The 18,811-nt window shown below is 42.0% G+C and overlaps 1 protein-coding gene across 3 annotated transcripts in view; it reads left to right on the top strand.

Annotated features, from left to right (window-relative positions):
- The window catches only part of Igf2bp3 (insulin like growth factor 2 mRNA binding protein 3), a 120,567-nt gene that overhangs the window by 64,552 nt on the left and 37,204 nt on the right, over positions 1–18,811 (top strand). For all 3 annotated transcript variants that reach the window (XM_028790048.1, XM_028790049.1, XM_028790046.1), the window contains exons 4-5: positions 10,712–10,763; positions 10,852–10,915. In XM_028790048.1, coding sequence (XP_028645881.1) covers positions 10,712–10,763; positions 10,852–10,915 — 116 coding nt within the window. The remainder of the gene's footprint in view (positions 1–10,711; positions 10,764–10,851; positions 10,916–18,811) is intronic.

The raw sequence follows: 18,811 nt of genomic DNA, 5'->3' as shown, positions 1-18,811 counted from the left end.
TCTCTCTCTCTCTCTCTCTCTCTCTCTCTCTCTCTCTCTCTCTCTCTCTCTCTCTGTATGTGTGTGCGTATGTGTGTGTGCATGCACACACACACACACACAGATCAAGTTGTGTAGCTAGAACAATAGTAAAAAGTACTCCCAGTTTGTCAGCTTTCAGCAAACCTGGTACATAACCAAGTTGAGCAAAGTGGGATAATATCTTAGGGAAAACAGCAGAACTGATGTAATTTGTTTTTCCTTTTTCCCTTTCTCTTGTCATTTATTTAAGGAAGGAAACAGTGAAAACTGTCTTCCAGAGCACTGCTATCTATGCCCACCAGGAGATCCATCCCACACACGTATTTGGTATTTTAACATTAGCTTTTCTACTATGCTGTATTTCATTTTGTGTTGATGACAGCTTTGTTAAGAAACTCATATACCATAAAAATCACCCAAGTTTTTTTTTTATTACTCATTGTGTATAGCTTGTGTGTGTGTGTGTCATACACATGGAGATCAGAGCACACATGGTTGAACACAGGATAGTAGGCCTCAGTGGCAAGTTCTCTGAGCCATCCTTCTGGTCCCCAAATCTCCTTTGAAGTGAGTGCATACAATTCAGTGGCTCTTAGTGTGTCCGCTGAGTTGTGGTAGAGCACCGTAGTCTAGCTTGAGAATGTTTCATTACCCCTAAGAGCCGCCCTTGTCAGTGAGTACTCACTTCCTGCTTCCTTCTCTTCCCAACCCCTAGGAAGTTCACTTTCTATTTCTAAGGCTTCTGTATTCTAGACATTTTATAGACTGCACATGTAATATATGCTGTTTTGCGGCTGAGTCTTTTCCTTTAGTTTCCTTGAGTGTTCATGCACATTGCAGCATGTACTCGCACCTTATTCTTCTTTTGAAATGAACTTTGCACTTCAGAATAGTTGGATATTTACAGAAAAACTGGAAACAAGTGGAGAGGCTTCCCATGCAATCCAGACCACATCTGTTACTAGCAGGATGCTTTAGTGGGGTGTGTCTGGCACATGATGGACCCATGTTATTCATCTTTATACTAAAGTTGATGCTTGATACAGATTATGTCCTCCATTCTTACTGTTACTCTAGCCTGTGCAGGACCCTGCACTCTATGAGGTTGTGATTTCTCCTCTGCTTCCTGCTGTTGTGGCAGTTTCTTGACTCACTGTTTTTGATGACCTTGACAGTTTTTAGCAGTATTGAATATTGTGTAGACAGTCTTAGTTGGGGTTAACTGAGATTTCTCTCCTGGTGAGTCTGAGCTTATACATTTGAGAGGAAACGCCACTGTCAGTCTATCGAGGGGACACTGCTGTCAGCACAACTTGCCACTTCATAGCAGTCCTGGTCTCCTGGAAGAGGGGGTTGAAGCAGTGTGAGGAGCATGTTTGGTGTAAAGTTTCCTTCCTTGCCTTCCCACAGGCCACTGAAAGAATGTTACTGCAAGTCTGCAGAGGTGGGTTAGCAGTTAAGATTGCCTGCTTCTCTTGCTGAGTGTCCTTGTCACTGTTGAACCAAGAGCCCAGGATCTTGAGAGAGCTACTTGTCCATGAAGAAATGTCTGCTCTGTGTAGTCATTTGGGCTTGGGGCTATTTATTTTGTATTTTAGGGTATAGTCCAATCTTTTTCCCTCCCCTGCAACCTCCTTTGATTGTTTATTCCTTTTTATTTTATGTGTATGGGCGGTTTGCCTTCAGGTATATCTGTGATCCATGTGTGTGTGCTACCCCAGGAGGCCAGAAGAGGATGTTGGAGCCCTTAGAACTGAAGTTACACACAGTTGTGGGTCACCATGTGGGTGCTGAGGATGGAACCCAGGGTATCTCTGTTGTCTGACTGGGCAAGAGGCCTTTCCTCTTTGAAACATGTCATAGATCTTGAGGACATGGCTAGTGTCTACACTGGCAGAGAGCTGGATGACTAAATGGGTAATGCGTGTTTGACTACTTATGTTTGTAGAGGTGAATGAAGAGTCTTTCCTGCCTTTAGAGCCTTCAAGTACGACTATCTGAGCAGCTTATTATAGACATAGCATGGAAACAAGGACTCTTACCCACACATGGACCAGTGAATGGCTTGTTGGATTGTGCCCCTGGGCTAGGTTCAAGGTAGATACTGTGCAGGTTGAGGGGGTTCCGGTGGCAAGAGTCTTTAAACAACACATTCATTATCTCAGAATTCTTGAGATAGCAACCCCAAATGATGGCACATATGAGCCTGGAGCTGCTAGCTACCTTAGTATTTCTTAGCTGTTGCTCCACCCACTACAGGCTGTCTTTGCAGTCGTTCTGTGCCTTTGTCTATATGTCCCTTTATTCATACGGTACCAGTCATTCCTGCAGGTGTTCATGACATCAGTCCTGATGACATCAGTCCTGAACACAGTAGAGTGGTTAGCTGAAATGAGGTAATAGGCTGCATTCCAGAGTCAAGGAGCCCTAAAGTATGTGTTTTTTTTTTTGGGGGGGGGTTTTCAAGACAGGGTTTCTCTGTCCTGGAACTCACTCTGTAGACCAGGCTGGCCTCAAACTCAGAAATCCGCCTGCCTCTGCCTCTCAAGTGCTGGGATTAAAGGTGTGTGCCACTATTGTCCGGCCCCTAAAGTATGTTTTAGGTGAAGGGTAGTTAGTGGGGATTCAGTGGGGAGATGAGAGATGAGGCTGTAATACTTGATAGTAGCCTTGAACCCCATTAAAGTTTGTGGATTTCTCTTCCCCTCCCAACAAGCCAGAAAGACTCTAAAGGTTTTAAAGCAGAACCAGATGAATGCCTAAGATTGCTAGCAACACCAGCTAGCAGCCAGGCCTCCTTGTGCCCTGATTTCAGACCTAGAATCAAAGAAATTTCTAGTTTGTGGCAGAATGAGTTTCTTATTTTCTGGGGAACAGACCTTGGAAATTAAAATGTAGTCCCAGAGTCCTCATAAGTATTTTGACCTAATTATCTATGGAGCTGTCTTAACAAAGGGCTTTTGTTAGTTTTGTCTTGTTTTGTTTGAGCAGTGTGTGTGTGTGTGTGTGTGTGTGTGTGTGTCTGTCTGTCTGTTTGTCTGTCTGTCCGTGCATGCATACACATGTTTATTAACTACACTAGGTAAATTTCAAGTTGTAAGCATTATGGTAAAACCAGGCATAGTGGCACTGGGCTAATCTCAGCCCTTGGGAGGCAGGAGAATCATCAGTCCCTGGCTAATCTGAGCCATAAATGTGAGGCTCTAAAAACAAAACAAAACAAACCAAAAACCAAAACCTAGCAGAAAAAGGAAGCAAGAGGCTGGAGAGGCGATTCTGCAGTTAGGAGCACTGGCTGCTCTTCCAGTGGACCAAGGTTTAATTCCCAGCATTCAAGTCCACAATTTAAAAAGGAGCTTGACTTTTTAGAAAATGTGGGCGGGCTTATCATGAAATACAAATGCTGTGAAGGGAAGAGATTGCACTGGACCTGGTGCCAAACCAGGCCTTGTCTCAGCAGTATGCTCAGTGCTCCAATGGCTGCTGTGGTAAGCAGCTGTCACTTTTCTACCAATTTCCAAGTCACTCCGCATGTTGCTCTACCTGGTTTATTGTGCTTTTACCTGTGTGCTCAGGAATCTGATCTGGGTACGTCCAGGTTTCTGCTCCTTATTGGAATCCTTAAGGGATTGAACTAAAAGCTCATATTCAAAAGTGAGGCAATAGTACAAATGAAAAAGAAACACACTATCAGGAGTGACCATGGGCCACTCAGTGTTTTGATAGACAAGCATGTTGCTTACTGCATTCAGTGCCCTACTGTACCAGAAATCTTAAGAAATACAGTTGGATAAAAACTTTACACAAAAAAGGGGCATAGTGTGTGTTTTGATGGTGTATATGAAAACCTAACTCCACAGAGTATTCTGTGCAGCTGGTGTAGGTAGACCCTTAGAAGAGGGGTGTGGATAGTCCATGCCAAGCAGGTCCTAGATTGCTAATTTATTCTCTGTGCTTGCCTGCTTCACTTCTTCAGGGAGAACCTTAATAATAAGAAAGAAGAAACATCTATTTTCTTTTTTTGTTGAGTATGCTGTAGCTGTCTTCAGACACACCAGAAGAGGGTATTGGATCCCATTACAGTTGGTTGTGAGCCACCATGTGTTTGCTGGGAATTGAACTGAGGATCTCTGGAAGAGCAGTCAGTGCTCTTAACCACTGAGCCATCTCTCCAGGCCGCACACCTCTTTTCTTGACATTCCTTGTTTCTTAAACAATTTTTGAAAGTCAGTGTAACCTATATAATTTATGTTTTCATCTTATTTTTTTCTATAATAATATTGTTTAAGGACTCAGTTTCTTAGCATGTCCAAGCATGTTGTATTTTATGCCTTGTTAGGTTTTTAAAATTGAGCCATAATTCATAGAGTACAAATTTTACCCTGTAGAGTACACAATACAATGACTTTGAAAGAGTAGCCATAGGGTTGGAAACATCACCATTAATTTCGGTGCATTTTCATTGTCCCCTAAAATCACTGTGGTTCTTATCATTGCCCCATTGCTTCCTAGATCATAGAGAGACTGACATATGTTTTGTCTTTGTAGATTGCCTGTTCTGATATCTAATGTAAATGGAGTTATTCTGTGTGTGGCCTTGCATGCCTATGCTTGTTGTTTGGTTTGCTGTTTTAAACATGGTCCCACTGTGTAAACAGGGTAGCTTAGTGTTTGCGGTCTCTGGAGTCCTGGCCTTAACGGCTGCACCACTGACATGCTCGTGTTGGCATCTTTCAGCATAGGCTTTTCAAGGTGCCATGTTTTCACATGTACTTCACTATTCCTCATGACTGGAAAGACCGCTGCTATGTGAGTGTACCATATGCAGTCTTTCCATTGGCCGTACAGCTGCACAGCTAGTGTGTGTGTGCTCCTGGGAACAGTGTGTGCTTGTTTGTGGCGAGTCGAGATTTTCAGTGTTTGGGATTGGTGAGGCATGAGGTAGCTTTTCAAGGAACTATCAGACTGATTTCTAAACTGGTTGTATCATTTTTATATTCTTACCAGCAGTGTTTGGATGATACAGGAAAATTTGGGGTGTCCAAGTTCTTTAATCACCCTGTATGCACATCCCTCACCACATACATTGTCTGCAAACACCCCTTCCTATGGCCATTTTCATTTTCTTGAAGCATTCTGAGAAGTTTTGGGGGTTAGTACTTGGGACTGGACTAAGGGCCTCACAGTTACTCATTTTAATTTGTGATAGGATCTCTCAAGTTCTGGCCTGGCCACATTGGTGCCAGTAGGCCCAGCTGAAGCACAAAAGTTCTAAACACTTAAGTTCTAAACACTTTAAAAATGCACTTGGCCTCTTTAAGTGTTTATGATGATTGTTAATTACCATGTTTTCTGTGTGGTTTGTAATTATTCTGAATCGCTGCCTATGCAAGTGGTTTTTAGTCTCATTCCAGCAGTTGACCTGTCAATGAACATGTCTGTGCATAGATTTTCACTCATTCTGGATGAGTTCTTTAATGTTGACTAAGCAGAAATGAAGTTAGTGTGTCAACAATAAGGAGTAGCTTCTTGATATTTTGTCCAGGCTAGCTTCCAACCCTCTATTCTCCTGCCTCAGCCTTTTGAAGGCTGGAATCCCAGAAGTACATCACCACATATCTATGTAACTGGCTTTGTTTTGTTTTTAATTGTTAAATTGCTGTGCATACATCCCTGTGAATGTTTGAAACAGTAGCGTTCTGAAGCTCAGGCTAACCATTGAACTCACAGCAATCCTCCTACTTCTGCCTCCTAGAACCGTCGTGAGCCGCTACACCCAGCCTGAAGTGTTTCTGTAGCTTCTTTCTGGCCTTCTGTTCACTGGCTCTAACATGTATTAGCTGAGATCATTTGGGCCTGTTAGGTTTCCTTGCCTTTTTATAAATGGAGCTGCTGTGGTTTTTCTGACTACTGGTGCATTTTAAATTGTACCCAGTTGTATATTTGGGTGGTCTTTTAATATACCGTCATATCAAAGCTGGACAAGGGAACCCAAAAGGGGGAAAAGGGTTCCAGAAGTAGACAAGTCATGGACAGACCCTGCTCCCACTGTTAGGATTCCCACAAGAACATCAAGCTACTCAGACACGACAGAGACCGTCATGCTAGTATTTCCCATTGGTCCCATTACCATGTGAAAGTAAAGACAGGTGCAGCATGGGAAGTATACAAGGGTGAGACACATGTGTGTTAGGTATTACCTGCCAACTTTAACAGCTAATGTGATGGCCAAGAGGAAGTCACTGCCGCACACACCCGGTAACAACATCACCAAGTGTAATAACTGCTAGTGTGGTGGTTAAGGAAAGATAAGGAAAGACATGATAAAATTATAGCTTTTCATTTCCAGGATCAGATATTGGGGATGAGAGATAGACATAGAGAAAATCAGAGACAGATACTTTACCATTCAATCTTGAAAATATGGCTGTAGCATAGGTGTTGGGGTCTCACACACACAACCATGCTGAAGTATGGACAGTGCACACCAGTGACTTCAAGCCCCTTGAGTTTCTTTTTCTGGCAGGAAGACAGACTTGAACTGGAGGCCAGCATACTGGCCTTGTGGTTCAGACAGCATGAAGAGATTGTATGAAAGCAACAGCAACATAGGAGACGGTTTTGGCTGAGTGGTATAGTTCCTGTGCCTGGTGCATCAGCTGCAGCACAGTTCTGTGGAAGCAGAGCTGAAGCTGGGGCAGCAGAGGAAGACTGACTACATTGGAGGTAGAGCTACATCATATTTTTTGTATGAGGAGCTAAGGTAGGAGGAATAAGGAGAGGAAGAGGAGGAAGAAGAGAAGGAAGAGGAGGAGCTAGAGAGAGCAGAGAGGTAGGGGGATGAAGAGCCACACAGGTATGGAGAGCAGTGCGAGTAACAACTTATATTTAGTTAGCTAATTGGGAAACACCTCTAATTGTATGGGTATATTGTTACTGAGCATTACCAAACATATAAAGCCTTTGATTAATATTTAAGCATTAGAGTCTCATTTCCTACGGTGCCCGTGTGGATGATGGCATGGTCTGGGCACAGCCCAGCCTTTCAGAGACAGCGTAGAAGATTGGCAGAGCCATCTCACATGCTGGCATCTCATGGGTGGTAGGGCTGGTGTCTCTGGCTGCCTGAGCCTGAACTGAGCAGTGGCGGTGCCTTAGGCTAGTCAGGAACATGGCAGCTGATTAAGAAAAGCCTGATCGAATGCCCGTTTTAAATGTCTCCCGAAACATATTTTCAGCTGTTTATTGAGATGATCCTGGATAGATAAGTGTAAATGGCACTACTAAGCTGGAGAGACACGTGAGGAAACTGCTTTTGTGTGATTGTGATCGTTTCATGTGTGTAGGCATGCTGAGTGACACAGTATACACACTGCTTACCTCAGATAAGGAAATCTAGATAAGACCAAAGTACAGATACCACCAAAGTCTGTCCTGGTGAACCAGTGAGATTTGTGGGGGCTACATACATGAGTGAGGGGTTAGTTACAGGAGCAGAAATGACTCAGAGACAGCCAACTTCCAGAAGCGATTGAATTCTCTACCTTCCTATGCTTTTAAGGAGCTCCCTCCATGATAGAAGCTCCTTTTGATCTCAAGGAAACTAATGTATATCAATGTACAGTATCAAAACATATCAAATCTTGTGTAATTTGTTGATCTTCAGTAATGCTCAACAGCTTTATTGAGATGGAGTTGAGGTACTCTGCAGGCCCCCTTTTGGCATGCGCAGTGCAATGGTTTTTAGTGTGTCACTGTTTATTTCCAACCACCATTGTGACTTTAGAAAGTTTTATGACTGGAGAAAGAACCTCAAGGTGTTGCTGGCCACTTTCCCTCTGCCCTGTCTTTTAGCAACCAGTTGTCTGCCTTGTGCCTCTGTGGGATTTGGTATCCTCGACATTCATAGAGGTGGGATGAGACAGTGTGCCTGGCTTCCCAAGTTTGGCCAACTATTTTCAAGGATCGCTTATGCTGTAGTGTCTGTAAATGCTTCCTTTTGGTGCCAAATGATGGCTCTCTATAAGAGAGTACCATGCTTTCTTCGTCACTCATCAGCTGATAGATATCGAGATAGTTTCTACTCTAGGCTGTTGTGAATGATCTTGATTCGTTTTTGTTGTTTTGTTTGGTTTTTTGAGACAGGGTTTCCTCTGTGTAATAGTCCTGGCTGTCATGGAACTTGCTATGTAGACCAGGCTAGACTCAAACTCCCAGAGATCCTCCTGCCTCTGCCTTGTGAGTGCTAAGATTAAAGGCATGCACCACCACTGCCCAACATGACCTTGATTCTTCACCACCATGTTCAAGAAAGCAACAACTTCTGCATGTCTCATGTAGCTTTCTTTACTATTTGTGCTTTTGGGTGAACAACATAAAACAAAGGTCCTATATTTTGGGTGATTTTAAGCCCTAAGTCCTAACAGGAAAAAATGTCTAACAAGACATTCCTTCTGAGGCTTAGCTTGCCTTCATACATTCTTTCTCTCCTCACTGTGCATGGGGAAATATTTCCAGTCCAGCTGAGTGAAGTAAGTTGACTTAAGTATGGATTCTGGTTTGTGAGAGATTTGTGGAGATGTTATAGAAACAGGTAAGGGATTTGGGGGGAGGGGAGGGGATGCTCAACAATATTGAATGAAAAGGAGTCCAGCGAGGAGGAAACCACAGGCGTGCAGCACGTCTTCCTACTTAGTACTAGGACGAGCTTTTCCTTTCTCTTTTTTCTTCTTTTTTTGGTTTTTCGAGACAGGGTTTCTCTGTATAGCCCTGGCTGTCCTGGAACTCACTCTGTAGACCAGGCTGGCCTCAAACTCAGAAATTCACCTGCCTCTGCCTCCCAAGTGCTGGGATTAAAGGCGTGCACCACCACCACCCGGCTCTTTTTTCTTCTTTTAAAGGATTACAGTTTTGTCCATTTTGGTTTTATTTTAAAATCATTTTTGTTTGAGTATGATTTATATACATACCATGAAGCTTGCCATTATTAATGTAGTAGTTGGCAAATTTTATGCAGTGTACTCAGAAATCAGTAGTATTTACTTATTCTTGGGAATAAGATGTTTAAGTGTATAAGAATTTTTTTGGTTTTGTTTTTTGTTTTTTTTTTTTAAGTCGGAGTTTCTCTGTGTAGTCTTGGCTATCCTGGAATTCATGTGTGCCACTACTGCCTAAGATGTTTTGTTTTGAATATGTGAAACTTAATAATATATAGTAAAAATATGATATATATATATTTCCTAAACTTCAAATTTTACTTGAACATGCACGCATTTGTATGTGTACACATTGTGTATATACATTCTGCATGCATGCGTGTGTAATTACACATCAGACACCCTCTGCAGATGGAAGTCTTGGCCCCTTTGCCAGTAGAGCTTTTGGAGACTGTTGGCTCCACTGGTTTTGTTTTGTAGGTTTCAGCCACATTGTCTATGGGCCACAGGACTGACTGACTGACTTTAGAGTAGTAAAGTTGAGGTGGCAGAGTGAAATGAAGAGCTAATAAATTTAATTACTGAGCAAATTGCTTTCAGAAAGAACTAAGAATGAGTAAGTAAACATATTAAATGGGCAATTATCCCTTACTGCCTGTTCGTCTCCCCAACCACCCTTATCCTGCCTCGGCTTTCAGCGTGCCCACATGACAGCTACATAGTGAGTGAGAGGCCAGCCTGAGTTGTGTGAGACTCTGTCTCAAAGGAAAAAAAGAAGTAGGCATTCTGTTAACAAGTTAGAAGTCAACCTTCCTCAAAGAAGAAAGCATGTTCCCAGACAGCCAGTAGGCAGAAACACAAAATATACCACAGAAAGTGAAATATCCTTTGAAAAGTGCTTAAGAAGGCAGGAACCCTGACGAAGTAGGAAATTACCTTTAAAATGTAGCATGCCTCTTAATAGTTTACTGTGTCCTGTGGCCAGAGAACATCTTCAGGGACTTCTTTCTGCCTTTATATTTTGACAATTAAATTAATAAGTAATTTGCTGTAGATACACAGAAACTAATTTTGGTTAACATTCCGTGAGGGGGACTGGGAAGCTACGAGCAGCTGAGGTTGTTGTACGATGAGACAGAGCCTAGTTCTTCTTATACTGAACCTATAATTACTACTTAACAGCCTCTGTCAGAGCAATGCACAGCTCGGGAAGAGGAGACAACTCCGCACTTATGTTCTCCACTCTTGATCAGATCTAGAAATGCTCACGCCACCTTTGCAAGCATCTGCGTGCTAACAGATGCTGCAAGCATGATTTAATTCGCTGTGTGCCTTGTGCTTACTTTGACCTGCTAGATTCAGTGGAGCTATAGAAGGAAGTTCTTTGGAAAGGACCATCTTACAGATAAACTCTTTAATGTAGGCCTCATCTTACGACTTTGAGTCCACAGAGGAAGTAAGATCTGTGTATGAGAAATAGCATGCACTTGCCCTGTATTTCCAAAGCCCTGTAGCTGCTTCCAAGTTTGCTGAGGGCTGCAGGTACCCACCAGAAAAGAGGTGAAGGCTGGGATGGGGAGCAGGCAGGCATGGCAGCAGAGAGAAGCAGTGTTTGTTGTGATTCTGTAATTCAAAGCCCCAGTTAATTCTTTGACTTTTTGCATCATGATGACTTGCGGTTTGAGAGCATATTCCTGCCCTGTTAATATCTTGGGACACTCAAAACTTAACGCTTTTCTCTCCCCTCCTGCTAGGTGCTGGATAGTTTACTAGTCCAGTATGGAGTGGTGGAGAGCTGTGAGCAAGGTACCTGTCTTCTGAATTGCTTTTAAATTTATACAGGGAAGAAAGTAGAAAGAAACTAACCAATTCTTTGTTTTTCTCTTCCCTGCAGTGAACACGGACTCAGAAACAGCAGTTGTAAATGTAACCTATTCCAGTAAGGACCAAGCTAGACAGTAAGCAGCCTGAAACTTCTTGTCTATCTGTAATGACTAGGTTAAGTTATTATAGTCACTGAAATTGTGTAGTCCTCTAAATTGAAGATGGGGTGGTGGGTCACAAAAGGAAACTTTATTTTGTATGTTTTGACTCTACAATTAATGTCTTTAAAAATCTGCATTACTATTGAAAATCTGCATAAATTTAAGGTTTGTTCCATTTTTAATTTATCTTTAATACTATTTTCAGAGTGATGTATGAAACTAAACTATAACCTATTTCCACAAAGGGCCTGACTAGTTTTCCGAGTTATGTGATTGGCCTCCTTGTTCTTTGGTGCTTTAGCACTGCATTAAACTAACAAGAGTTAAAGGTTGTCGTTTTCCTCCCTGAAGTTGGTTGTGATTACCCAGTTCACTAGCTGAGCAGACACTGAACCAATGCAGCTTCAACTGGCAGCTTTTTGGATCAACCCATGATAATTTTGCCAACAGTGGGAGAGAAAATAAGGGGCCCACAGAGACTGCCTTTGATAGCTCAGCCCAGACCATGAAAGCAGGGGGGTACAGAGTCCTGGGCAGCCAGGACCGTGACTGGAAGTCTCACGTGCCTCCTGATAGAGGGCTGGAACAGACTGGTCTTTTCTGTGGGAGAGTCGGAAGGACTACCTGGCCATCCCTAAGCCCTAAAGGAGAAATGGGAAATGATCTTTAGCAGTGTGAATTCAGGTTGAACTTGAGGGACAGCCTCCACGTGAAGTGGAGGAGTCCCATACAGATCTTGGAAAGTATCTACTCTGGGTGCTGCGTGTTTTAGGAGACAGTTAGCAGCCCATTGGAGCCCTGTTGCTGGCATAGTCTAGCCAGTTGTTCCTCAGCTGGAGAAAGAGATTTTTAGAAAGACCCCTACCAAGTGGGTGGTCCCTGAGCAAGTGTCCTGGGACTGACTACACATTGAATCTTAGCCAGCAGATTGTCTCTAGGGGGAATGAACTTCAATTAGAAGTAAGCATTGTTCAGCCAGGGGGAGCCTCATCAGAGCCACAGTCTGTAGGGCCACAAACTCAGGTTCCAGGATATCTATCTACCAGATGTCAGAAAGGACTGCAGGAGACAGACCCTACAGAGAAAACCCAAGTTAAGACTTAATTGAGGGGCTGAAGAGATGGTTCAACAGTTAACAGCACTGGCTGGTCTTCTAGAGAACCCAGGTTCAATTCCCAGCACTCACATGGCAGCTCACAACTGTGTAACTCCAGGTCCAGGAGATCCAATACCTTTGCACATACATGCAGGAAAACCACCAATGCATATAACATAAAAGCAAATAAGTCATTTTTAAAAAAAGACTTAATTGAAAAAGGAGACATTATGATAGACACCATTGAAATTAAGAAAATCATTAAAAATTACCTTAAAAAACAAAAAATCCCACATATTCCACTGAGTTGGAAGATCTAGCAGAAGGGGACATTCGTCTATATGCTTATCACCAAACAAAATTAAATTAAGACGACATAAAGATTTTAAGTATGTCTGTAACAGCCAATGAGACTGAAACACTAATAAGAAAGTCCCTTGGCTAAAAGCATTCAGGCTCAGACAGATCCACTGCTGAATTAATTCTGCCATCTGTTTTGAGGAAGACCAGTGCTCCTCAAACTAGTCCATAAATTAGAAAATGTAGGAAAACTACCAAACTCTATCTAGCTATAACTAACCACATACCCAAACTAGATAGACAACAAAAAGAGAAACTTATAGGCAATTCCTCCTGAATATAGATGCAAAATTTCTCAATAAAATATTTGAAAACAATTAAGTAATGCACCAGAAAGATGTTTCACTGTGATTAGCTTGGCTCCTTTCCAAATATGTATTGATGTTTCAGCATGTGCAAATCAATAATTTTATATATAAATGGCCTCAAAGACAGTTCCATTCATGCAGGAAAGGCTTTTAACAGAAATCCAACATATCTTCCTGAGAAAGCCTTGGATATACTAGGACTAGGAGGAGTATCTCAGCCTAATACAGGATATTACATCAGCCTCTCATACTAGACGGAGACCAAGTGCCAGAGCCTCTGGGTTCCCTGCCCGTATTCAGTACAGAGCTTGAAGTCTTTCTTAGAGCATTTGAACGAGAGAGGAAAAAAGGTTACAAATCCAAAAGGAAGCCTGACTGTCCTCCTGGTGGATCTCCTTACCCTCCATATAAAGCTGTAAGACTCCTCCAGAAACACTTAAAGCTGCATAACACCTTGAGCAAAGTAGCAGGACACAAAATATAGCAATAAAAAATAAAAGAAGTCAGGAGCCTTTCTGTATACCAATGACAGGCATACTGAGGAAGAAACCAGGGTATCCTCAGTATCCAATAACTAACTAAATAAACTACCTTTGAATAAACCTAACTAAGGAAGTAAAACCAAACTAAACAAAGCAAGTTAACCAATGACTAGCCCAACTTGAGACCCACCCTGTGGGAGAGGACAGCTGGGCTGCCTTTTCTGGCCTCAGTGGGAAAGATATAATTAGCTTGGGGGGTGGGTCAGGGAGGGGCTCTACTTCTCTGAGGAGAAGGGGGTGGGTAGGGAGAGGAGGGAGCAGGGCTGTGAGTAGGATGTAAAGTGAATAAATAAATTAATAAAAAGGAAAGACAGGCAGATAGAAAAAAAACAAAATAAAACAATAAAGAGTATTTAGCTTTTCTGAAAAAACAAAACAAAAAAGGCCTACAACGAAAAATTTAAAACACTCAAAAGAAATTGAAGACACTAGAAGATGGAACGAGTTATACATTCTTGGACTGGGTAATTGATATTGTGAAGCAAATTGGCTGTACCACTGAGAGAACTCTGTAGGTTTAACTCAGTCTGCGTCATAATCTATGGAACCATAAAGACCTTGGATGAGAAGAGTAATCCCGGACGTGAAGCCCAGGGCTGGAGCTATCACCATGATGCACATAGGCAAGGGCTGTCTGAACAGGGGATCGGTGTTAGCGGTTGACGGTGGAACCCTCCTGAGACGTAAAAGCTGTAACAACAAGGGAACGTTAATCAAGAGAAGAAGCAGTTTACCAAAGTACAGAGTCTTGGCTGGCTCTTCATTTGACAGAGGATTAGTATCTAGATGCATATGTACATTAGATAATGTCTAATATAATGAAACAGACAAACAAAAAACTGAACAAGAAACCAAACAATGCAGTCAATAAATGACCCAGTAAAATAAATGGACTACTCTCCAAAGATGAAATACAGATAGCCAATAAAACGTTCAGCCTTCCTAGTGATGTGATATAAAACCACTGTATTGGAATCCCATCTCTCCCAGTCAGTAGATCAACCACTAAACAAACAAACAAACCAAAAAACCAAGTAACAAAGGTTGGGGAGGATGTGAGCAGAAGGAAAGCCTGCCTTATTGCTGGTGGTTCAGCCGGTGTGTAATCAATATATGGAGGCCTGGCCTAGCTCTACTACTCTTGGGTTATCATCTCCCCAGGACTGCAGATGAGCGTGTCACTTACATGATGTTTATCCCAGCGCTATTCACATAGCTAGGATTGGAGCAGGCTGAGGTATCCAAACCAGAGATGCACACAGAAGGAATGGGGTGTGTATATGCAGTATATTTTTTTTTTTGGGTTTTTTTTTTTTTTTTTCTTTGTTTTTTTGAGACAGGGTTTCTCTGTGTAGCCCTGGATGTCCTGGAACATGCTTTGTAGACCAGGCTGGCTCTGAACTCACAGAGATCCACCTGCCTCTGGGTCCTGAATATTGGGATCAACAGAGTGTGCCACCACATCTGGCACACACAGTGAATTTTTTTAAAGGCGTAAAATGATGAAGTTACATGATTTATAGAAAAATGGATTCAATTAGCCATCATACAAGTGAAGTAAGCTAGTCTGAGAAAGATGAATATGTTATCTTTCACTTCTGGATCCTAGATATTAAATATAAGATTATGTTCGCATATACAGTGTGAAAGTAGAAGTGTGACTGGGACCAAAGGGGGCCAGCAACCACATGTGCAGCCCACACAGTCACATGAAATAATACATCTTCAACACTTTCAAGAAATTAAATTAACACATTCCAAAAGTCTTCTCCTCCTCCTTTTCTTTTTTCCTTCCTTCCTTCCTTCCTTCCTTCCTTCCTTCCTTCCTTCCTTCCTTCCTTCCTTCCTTCCTTCCTTCCTGAAACATTTAGAGTTCAACTAGGTTGTTACCTAAAGGTAGCAGTCATGGGAGTACGAGAAAAGGGACGAGAAGCCAGGGAGGAAGATGGAAATTTGCGTGACTCAAATGGGACTTAGCGTTAGTGATAGTCCGAGTCAGGATGTCTAAGCTGTAGAGATGTGTGGCGCTTCCCTCCTTCCAGCAATGGTGCCAGTGACCTTGGCTCTGTGAGGCAGCCACAAACAAGGCAGAGATGAGGAGTTTGCTTCCTTCTTTCACAGTAACTACTGATGCCTCTGTAAATGTATTTCCCTAAATGCATAAAATGTGATCATAAGGATATATAATGCCATAGTTAGCTAAGTCCAAATTGTAGAAAATTAGTATATACATATATATATATATGTATATATATATATACACACTAATTATGTTGTAATTAGTATATACTAATGATATATAATTTTATAGATATTATATATGTCATTTTATAGATATTATATGCCTATTATAACCATATATAAGTATATATTAATATATATGAGTGTATCTACAGGATAAATTAAAATAGAATTAGAACATTTATTTAAAAATTGATTTGGGGTGTGTGTGTTGGTGGGTGGGGGAGACGAAACGGGGAAAGAGAGAGTGAGCATGCGTCTGTGATCACGTAGCGGTCAGAAAATGACTGTACAGACTCAGTTCTTTGTCGTAGACTATGGAAAGGTCAGTGAAGACCTTTATGTGTGCTCTGGGGTTGAACTTAGGTCATCAGGCTTGCGCAGAAAATGCGTTTACCCACTGAGCATCCTGCTAGCTCCAGACTTATGTCTTTAACTGTGTGATCTCCACAGAGCTTAGACTTGATTGAATTGTGTAACTGCTTCTCTGTATTCTCCCAGGGCTTTCTGAAACCTTGCCAGTCTAGCAGGAGAAAATGGTTGTGGTAATATTACTTATTTTCATAAGTGAGACTGAAACTTCAACAGGCTTAACTAATTAGTTTTCATTTTCTGTATCTTTTTTTTTAAGGAGCCTTTTAAAAAAAATTTATTTTATATATTTGCCATTGCTTTCTTCAAACACACTAGAAGAGGGCATGAGACCTCATTGCACATGGTTGTGAGCCACCATGTGGTTGCTGGAAATTGAACTCAGGACCTCTGGAAGAGCAGTCAGTGCTCTTAACCACTGAGCCATCTTTCCAGCCCCTTGTTTGTTTGTTTGTTTGTTTGTTTATATTACAGCCTCTTTTATGAGACCTTGGGCATTATGTTATTGTAGGATTGTAAAGTTAATGTTTTACAAGTTGTGTAAGAAGAGTAAGAAAATACCACCTCTTAGGCATGGGTGTCCAGCCATTTACAACTATGATAGAAGCCTGGGAGCAACAGGCTTAACTCTCAGTAAACTGCTGAGGTCACCGAGGGAGTGTCTGATGTTTACAGTGATCTGCATGCGCGGTTGCTAGAGCCAAGTTCCTGTTGGATGGAGCATACAAGATAAACCTGGGGGCGGGAGTTTGGGAGATGGCTGGATGCCTGTCCTGTCCTTTTGTCTCTGCCTTTTTTTTCCCCTCCCTTTAAAATCATCTTTCCTTCTCTACCATCTGGTGGTGGTGCACACTTTTAATTCCTAGCACTTGGGAGGGAGAGGCAGGCAGGACTCCAAGTTTGAGGCCAGCTTGGTCTACAAAGCAAGTTCTAGGACAGCCAGGGCTACACAGAGAAAACCTGTCTCAGAACAACAGATCGTTCTCCCATCTGAGCTCCATCCCTGACCCATGCTCGTCTCTAAAGTGGGAATCACTGTTACTCTAGCTCACGAAGCTGCTGTAACAAGCTGTTTCTTCCAAAACACTCAACTTAAAAACTACAATGTGGTGAGAGCTCAGGTGAGCAGCCATTGTGTTCCTCCAACATGTTCATAGTGGCTGGAAGTTGCCTGACTGCTCTTCACTCCACTCTCCTGTAGATAATGGGGTCACCATCAGTTCTAGACCTAGGTTGTATGTGAGAGGAGTCCTCTGATACAGCTTTGTCTAAGACAGAATCTACCTTTGAAATTCCTGCCACCTTGTGGCTAAGAAATGTCAGAGATTGTAGCACAGGTATCAAAAAATACAATACGTATTTTAAGCTTAAATCTTATATTTCTAAATAATGAAATAAAAGTTCGAAAGCTGTTCTAAAAACTGCTTGGTACAGAGATGCTTAAGGCTCTGGCTCCTCTCTTCCTCTCTGTCAGGGAAGCTGAGACAGTATTCACATGCTGCTTCCTAGAGGGTGTGTACATGAGAAAGAACTTGCTAGAGTGCACATGCATTTTGATCTCACATACGCCTTTGCTTGTACATCCTTATTTCTGTTTTAATTAGAAAACACAGCTCAGACAGGGGATGTAGCCCAGTTGGAAGAGTGCTTGAGGCTTGGGTTGCAGCACTGCATAAATTGGTGTGGTGTACATACCTGTCATCCCAGCAGGTCATCCTTGGAACAAAGCAAGTGGGAAGCCACTCTACATGAGAGTCTGTCTCAAACAAAAACAAAAAACCAAATTGTCAGTGCTTTGAATCCACCCTTGCAGATTGCTTTGGAGCTCATGAAGAAGTCACCGTTACAAGTGTTCAAAGTGGTTGGGTGGCAGCAGCACATGCCTTTAATCCCAGCACTCAGGTGGCAGAGGCAGGCAGATCTTTGAGTTCAAGGCCAGTCTGATCTATGGATGGAGTTCCACAATAGCCAAGACTACACAGAGAAAACCCCTTCTCAAAAAAACAAACAAAAATAAGTGTTCAGACTAACTTGGCTAATAGCTATGAGGCGGAAGATCCTGTGTAGACTTTAAAAATTACATAAATATGAAAATGACTTTGGGCTTGGACAGGGAAGTTGGCTCAGATATTTTGGTCATCCTGATAAGCCCTTAGAAACAGTGATCACGGGAGTTGTGTTTAATGCCTTGCTTGTTCTTTGACTATTTGTGTTTATTGTTTTGCTTGTTCCTTGACTATTTGCATCTATTGTATTGCTAGTTCCTCAACCTAGAACTGACCTTAATACATGCATGTAATTAAAATGGTATAAAAGCAAAAAGGAGGAGGGGGGTGGGATAGGAAGTTCTAGGTAGGGGAAATGGGGAAACAGGATGACATCTGAAATGTAAATAAATAAAATATCCAATAAAAAATTACATAAATAAATGTATTGTGGGAAAGAAATGCAGAAGACTGATAAAAGAGGATTGTTGGTTCTGAGCTAGCCTGAGCTATGTAGCAAGACCCTGTCTCAATAAACAGAACAAAACCATCAAAAGAAGAAATAGAGTAGACCAAGCAACAGGATAAGTTTCATCTCATTCAGAAATGAACACTGTTAAAATTTCTACCTTTTAGTCTTACTCCTGCACATTATAGCTTTCAAAATTAGTTTTACTGCAACGCTTTGTATGCTTTTTTCTTTTCAAATTATGTTTGTTTATTTGCACCTGTGCATGTATGCACATGCTATAGTGTATATGAGGAGGTCAGATGGCAACTTCCAAGACTCGTTTCCGACTTTCCACCCTCTAGATCTTGGGTCTGGGTCTTGAATCATTAGCCTTGGCAACAACCTTTACAGACTGAGCCATCTCTCTGGCCAGCTACCTTGTTTTTGGAGACACAATCTCTTGCTGGGACCTAGAACTTACTGAGTGCTAGGGCTCCCCCTGTTTCTGTTCCCT

The sequence above is a fragment of the Grammomys surdaster genome, unplaced genomic scaffold (assembly GCF_004785775.1).
Source record: "Grammomys surdaster isolate TR1022 unplaced genomic scaffold, NIH_TR_1.0 125861, whole genome shotgun sequence".
In the NCBI taxonomy this organism is placed as follows: Eukaryota; Metazoa; Chordata; class Mammalia; order Rodentia; family Muridae; genus Grammomys; species Grammomys surdaster.
Note: the sequence above shows the minus strand (reverse complement) of the source record. Positions and strands in the feature narration are given on the sequence as shown.